This window comes from Palaemon carinicauda, chromosome 45, assembly GCF_036898095.1.
Source record: "Palaemon carinicauda isolate YSFRI2023 chromosome 45, ASM3689809v2, whole genome shotgun sequence".
Lineage (NCBI taxonomy): Eukaryota > Metazoa > Arthropoda > Malacostraca > Decapoda > Palaemonidae > Palaemon > Palaemon carinicauda.
Window position 1 is genome coordinate 29,562,740 of NC_090769.1, and position 7,249 is coordinate 29,569,988.

Genomic DNA, 7,249 nt, shown 5'->3' on the forward strand with positions numbered 1-7,249 from the left:
GCCAAACTAATATAATATATACGCTATCAAGCCGGGACTCGCTTTCCAAGTGTACACGTGAGTCGTTTTATCTGTATGATGTAAGAATATAGTTTTTTTAAGATGAACGCCGTTATAATCTCTCCCGTAAATGTCGGTATAGCCAACAGCTTTTAAATGTTCACAGCGTAATTGAAATTGCATCAGATAATAATATTAATTTCACGAGTGTTTTTATATATAAAGAACTGCTCTGATATTTTGACACCAGTTCTGATCGTTTGCGAATTTATATCCTTCTTCAACCTACGTACAAGTACAAATGTGTTTTGGGAATGTGGGTTAAATATAGACCCTGGATACCTGTTCGAGAACTCATTGTTTCATGAAAAAGTTAAACATGATTTTTCCGATCCATTTTTTTAATGGAAAAAAGATGTTATGAACTAGATTTGTTTTCAAACAGTTAGTTTTCAGTTTTTTATTTAAAGATATTCATAATCAAAATTGTTTTACTTAATAGCATACAAGCAAATAAGCTGTTTCATAATTTATATGTTACAACATTTCATTAATTTTGCTCAATCATGAAATTTTATTTCAATGATAAGTGATTTTTGGTTCGCTTATTTTTGTCATGACAAATGTGGAACTACTAACATCCTTTAAATCTTATTTGTGGCTATAACAGAAGGCTTCATTTGTAAGTCTCACGTGAATCTATCTTTTAGACTTAGGAAGAATAAACCAAAATTATTTCTGTCGCTGGTAATGTTGATTGTGTAAACAGTTATTTATTTTATAATATATATTATAAAGTGTGTGCATTTATGCCAACGAGAAGTATAGCCTACTGTAGAATAGTTATTTTAAACAACAGATGGTATCCTTATAGATTTTTAACTTTGTTCTCAGTCCCTAGTGTTTATGGTCCATGGTAGATTATAACGAGTTATGTATTGGCCGGTTATGGTGAACATAAGCCAGACATCAGTATTTTTGAAACATCAAATAATGTTTTAGTGTAGGTGGAAAGATGACCTTTTATTATTAGTGGTAATTTAATGGTTACTATGTTTTTGCTTTCACATCTGATGATGGCCATGTCGCTAAATTTCATAAAGACAAAATTGAGCACTAACCATTTTCTTTTCGTGGCAATGAATATTGAATTATTCTAAAACACAGCATTTTTTTTTAATCTGGATCGTTTCTGTGATGGGGACCCATAATTTAAATTCATGATTTTGATTTTTAATCTGAAACATCTTAAAATAACTTCGACAAGGCTAAGATAACTGAATAGTGTAATAAGTTTTGAATATGTGGAAATATATGTGGGTTGTGGTGGCCGATGCGGTAACGTCCCTGACTGGTGAACGCCAGACTGGGGTTAGAGTCCCGCTCAAACTCGCTAGTTCCTTTGGTCGCTGCAACCTTATCATCCTTGTGAGCTCAGGAAGGGGAGGTTTGGGGGAGCCTATAGGTCTATCTGCCGAGTCCTCAGCAGCCGTTGCCTGGCCCTCCTTGGTCCTAGCTTGGGTGGAGATGGGGTTTGGTGTCTGGTCATATGTATATATGGTCAGCCTACAGGGCATTGTCCTGCTTGATAGGGCTATGTCATTGTCCCTTACCTGTGCCATTCATGAACGGCCTTTAAAAACCTTTAAAATGAACTTTATACCCACAGAAAAAAATGGTATATCGTAACGGTTTACAAACCTCCGAGAACAAATACAAATATCTTTTTTAAATAGTTCAATGTGCTCATTGAAATGACTGTCATGGAAAAATGGAATAAGTTATATGTGAAGACTTGAATCTTCGTATGGATGACGCAATTGATTAATAATTTTGATTGTGCTACAACTCTGACTGTAAACACACTGGACCTAATTTTAAGTGATAGGATGAATAATATGTCTGATATTCAATGATGAAGAAAAGTTCGTTATTTCACCAGTGCACAAGGACTTATAGTACCCTTATAGAAACACGCAGTGCTAAAGAAAATCAGATTTACAAGTGTAAATAAAATGTATATGGCTCTATGTATTGAGTGCCTTTATGTATTGCAATACGGTGCGTAAAATTGAATAAGATACCAAGTGTCTACAGATGGAGAAAATTTAATTTAAGGATAGACCTCCTAGGTTTGATGGGACGAATAGAGAAGAGATAAAAAAGGCGTTGAAAAGAAATTGGAGTCCTAAAAACCGAAATTGCATGGTTAGGATACAAAACCATAAATGGCCAATATAATTACCTTGTAAGGAGGAAAAGATACTACAGAAAAGATCCAGGAAACAGCAACACACGTAATTAGGTTATATCGTCTCTTTAATGCTGTTATGGGAAATGTAAATGATAAAAGGCTACCTAAGGGTATAGAAGAACTGGCTAATAAATTTCTAAAATTCTTTAAAAACGAAATAGAAAATATACTTAGGTAATTTACAAACATTCCATACCAGGTTAGTGCTACGCCAGATACACAAAAACTAACGATATTTGCCAAGAAAATGTGATTATTAAGAGGGCAAGGGAAACAAACAGTGCGGTTGGTCCGATGTCAATATCTGAAGTAATTGGAGGAATAAACTTTTCTCGTCTTGCCGATGTAATTACAAGACTAGTAAATATTAGTATAGGTGAGTGCAAGTATCCTAATGCTGAGAAAGTGGGTATAGTTAGACCGGTTCTGGAAAGTGCTCCAGATTGTTAAGAATTAAGTTCATACAGACCTATTTCGAATCCATCCTTTATTTCCAAAATGCAAGAATATCTAACTCTTGAACAACCAATTAGCCACGTACAGAACATCGCACTATTGGCAGACAACTAATCAGCATATGGAAAATTACAATCTACTGAGACAGCTACCTGTTCTGTTGTAAATGACATGCTGGAAGTGATGTAAGAGAACAAATGTTGTATCTTGATATTACTCGATCTTAATGCTGATTTTGATAACAGTTGTTCATGAACTGCTACTAAAATGATTTACGGTCTATCGGCATTGAAGATCAAACCTTTGAGTATCTACAAGACTTTTGTTGATAGAAACTACTGTGTACATTGGAAATCACATTCATCATATGAACTATCAAACAGAGGGATGGGGATACCTAGGGAAGTGTACTAGGCCCAATAGTATTCTGTATCTATACTATCGGTCTATCAAAAGTACTACAAAGGCATGGAAGGAAGTTCAAGCTATTTACAGATGATACACAATTTACTTTCCATAAATGACTTTGTTGATACTGCTGAAACTTTAAACCAAATTCCTACCAGTGTTAGGTAATGGATGACAGTTACACAACTAAATGAATGGTGAGTGGAGGGTAAACATTTGAGTAAACTTCGGCGACATCCGAATAAACATTATTAAAAACCTGGTCCCGATATCTAGTAAAGTTCGTGACCTTAGGGGTGTAAATCTTACTGACTTGCTATTATGTAGGTGAACCCTATTCTCTACAGGACCTACAAGATAAATTTGTCGGATACATTCGTAGGTATTTTGCATATCAATGCATGACAGATATTTATTGTCAAATCCACATAAAATGTAAATTTTCTTTCAGTGCAGTAAAAACTGCTGGATAGCATCTAAGAAACATTGATTTTATAAAGAATTATTTGGTTGAATGTTCTGTAAAGCAACTTATGTTAAACTGTGTAATTACCAGGATTGACTACTGCAACTCCGTCTACTACAATCTATCCAAAGTGCAACTATATATAATTACAAAATATAATAAATAGAGCAAGACTGATGATGGGTATCTCACCCCCGAGAAGGGATTTCTCCTATTATAATTGAATTACCATAGCTGCCTATTAAAACTACAATAGGATTTTAAGATATGTGCAATAACCCATCAAGTTATCAGAACTGTATGTCCAAAATATCTTAGAGAATTACTACACATCGTGTAGACACGAGAATAGTTGCAGATGGCTTCAAGTTATTGGAGCCAAGGTGTGTCTACTTTAGGTTCTAGAGCTTTCAGATAGTGGCCCAAGACTATACTGTACAACAAGGACCCACTGGACACCCGGAAGACTGGAAATATTAAGGCTTTCAAGAAGAAACTGAAGACTTGTTTTCTAAGTGCTTCGATAATGTGGATTTGGCAATAAACATGGAATACGCTGTGTCATATGCAAAGTACACTGCGCCATTCAGGTGTTCGCAAATGGTCTAGAATTCATCTTTAATTTTTTACTTCCGGTCTTCATTATTTTTTTTAAGGATGCTCAGTGCGTTCCAAGTAGGTAGTGGTGAGGTACTTCTTTTGTTTGATGCAATTCCATAACTTTATTGTTCTCTGATTTCGGCTGTTAATAGCGTGATAGATTACGCCTTTCTTTTCTCAGGATTTTTTTTCCCTGTTACTATGTCCGTTACTGCTTGTATTTCTCATTCATTTGAAACCAAAGTCCCGAGTCACTCACCCTCAAAGATGGGTGCAAGACCTAAGCCTAAAATGTATTATAAAAAGGCCTAGTATTTTTTTAAAATCTTTGTCCAACCGTCACTCCCATACCTTCCACATATGGTGTTTGATTGCTCAGTTCAGTGGCTGGTTTCTTACCCCACTACCGTCATTATATGTAACTCTACAGTTGTTTGCTATAGATAAGTTTCGAGTATTTTTTTTTCCTTTTTTTTTAAACTTAACCTTTTTATTTGTTTATTTTTTTTTTGCCGATTTTAAAGGTTTAAATGTCACTTATGAATGTCAGAGGCAAGGGACTGTGACATTGCCCTAACAAACAGGACAATGCCCTAGAGACTGACCATATAGGCCTATGTATACTTATGATCACCGCCCAAGCCCCCTCTCCACTCAAGGTAGGACCAAGGAGGGCCAGACAATGGCTGCTGATGACTCAGCAGATAGACCTGTTAGGCTCCCCCCCCCCGCCATCCTTAGCTCACAAGGAGGGTGAGGTTGCAGTGACCAAAGAAATAAGAGTATGAACGGTACTCGAACCCCATTCTGGCAATCACCAGTCAAAGATGTTGAAGCATCGTTAACGTTTCATTTGCGGTGTTGTTTTTTTTCTCGTAAATAAACCTTATTTTCCAGTTATCAAATTGTGGCGATTAGTATCAAATCATTATTTGTAATTCTAATAATTTAAACAATTAACGATGTTCACTATAGCTTAATATTTTTCATTTTACGAATTTAAGTTTTTTTTTAAATTTTATAAATGGATTGTTAAAATAGAGATGGATTTCCACCAAATAGCATTGTGGTAATATATATATGTGTGTATATATATATATATATATATATATATATATATATATATATATATATATATATATATAATGTTTATGTGTTGAGATAAGAGTAAAATATTTCACAGATTTCGTAAGATGTGAAAAAGGAATGTAACTTAAATTATCTAGGGAATGGAGTAAAATATATTAGTCTCTATCGAGGAGGATATGCTATTAATTATTCAGAAGGAGAATATTCGGGAAAATCAGACAATGACAAAGAAAATGTCGAGAAGGAAACTATTACTCTGTCATTGATTGAGAAGATAGTGATGAAGATTGAAATTCAGCGGTGATTCTCAATGAGAGAGAAGACGTGGGTAGCCAGTTGTGAAGAAGTTGGTAATAGTTCTCGAACATAATTTACTTTATTTTAAGGGGTATTTTCCTAATCCTGTCCCTGCAGGACCTTCGAGATCCCTTTAACATATCTTAAGTATTAAGAGAATAAAAAGCCGTAATCCTTGTTAATTGTCAAATCAACTATATTGTAGCAAGCCTACCAAAATAAAGTCTTCAACTTCTTTGAAGCCTTTATACCATCATTCTTTCTAACATCAAGTGGTAACTTGAGAGCTAGGGATGGGGGATTTAGGGGAACAAATAGGTCTACCTGCTGAGTCATCAGCAGCCATTGCCTGGCCCTCTCTGGTCACAATTTTATGGTGAGGGGCTTTGACACTGATTATATGTATATAATGGTCAATATATAGTGTTAGTGTGTCCCTTGCATCTGCCAGCCATTAAACCTTAGAAATTAAAAGTGCTTAGAAAACCTGGAATGCTTGTGATGAGGCTTCTGGTGCCTTAACAAGTTCCGCTAGTACCCACCGGTAGTGGATGATAAAGACCTAGAAACCTTTGAGAAGTTCTTGGTCATGATGTACAGTTGACTTCATTAATTCCGGTACACTTCACGGGAAGCTCAGGAGACGTCTGACAGCTGAACTTTTAAGCATTTTAGTCAATCTTGCGAATTACTGTATATAGAAATATGATTTGCTTAACAGCAAATTTGCATTTAATCGTGTATTTAAAAGCTCAGAAACTATGCTTTACATGCAGCGTTGCCAACAGTTTCTCTTTTGATAAACACAGCGTTACCTGCTACAGCGCACGACTGACAGACGTCTCCTTATGGTCCAGTGAAATATACCGGAATTAATTAAGTGAACTGTTACCGTACAACAGACCCAGTACAACTGAAGGTGTTGATGCGTGGTTGGGCATGTTTCCTCGGAAGCAATTGCTATATGATGCCATTCTTCCAACCCGAGCAACTCTGGAATAGTATTTGAAGTGGGCTGCATATCAGGAGTCGGTCAACCAGAAATGCAGACTCGGGTCAACTGGGGCTGGACTAAGAAAGGATATTTGTGATAGATCGTTTGGACAGAGCTTCAATCCATTGCTTAGAGGTGCCAGGAGCTAACCAAGTGTAAATACAAGTTGGAATGATGCAGTCAAGGCAGATGTTACTGCTCATGCAGGTAATAGGTTGGCCAGGGCACCATCCATCATCACTAAATGCATGTCTCATTTTCTAGAATCAAGGTACTTTTTACGATCAACGCGCAGAGAAAAGGAGGATCCCTCCAGTCTCCGTAAATGCAGGTCTCATTTTTTAAAAATTAAGGTACATTTTACGATCAATTTCCTTGTTTCCTTTCATCACTAGGCTATCATATTGGAGCCCCTGGGCTTATAGCATCCTGCTTTTCCTACTAGGGTTGTAGCTTAGCAAGTAATAAAAATAATAATACCGCTCGAGTTATTGGGTCCTTTGGCCAGACATTGGATCCTTCTCTCTGGTTAGGGATCATTTTCCCTGTACCTACACGTACATCGAATAGTCTGGCCTATTCTTTACCTATTCTCCTCTGTCCTCATTATCTCATACACCTGGCAACACTGAGATTACCAAACAGTTCTTCTCCGCTGAAGTGGTCAAAACCTTTTACAATAGTT

At 36.3% G+C, this 7,249-nt stretch overlaps 1 protein-coding gene across 2 annotated transcripts in view; it reads left to right on the forward strand.

Annotated features, from left to right (window-relative positions):
• The window catches only part of LOC137634747 (queuosine 5'-phosphate N-glycosylase/hydrolase), a 76,055-nt gene that overhangs the window by 2,016 nt on the left and 66,790 nt on the right, over window positions 1-7,249 (forward strand). The window contains exon 1 of one of the 2 annotated variants that reach the window (XM_068367247.1): window positions 6,591-6,771. The exons of the other annotated variant lie outside the window; for it this stretch is intronic. Within the exon in view, the coding sequence (XP_068223348.1) occupies window positions 6,736-6,771 (36 nt within the window). The 5' untranslated portion in view covers window positions 6,591-6,735. Of the gene's footprint in view, window positions 1-6,590; window positions 6,772-7,249 lie in introns of those variants that run through there. 2 annotated transcript variants of the gene reach the window in all.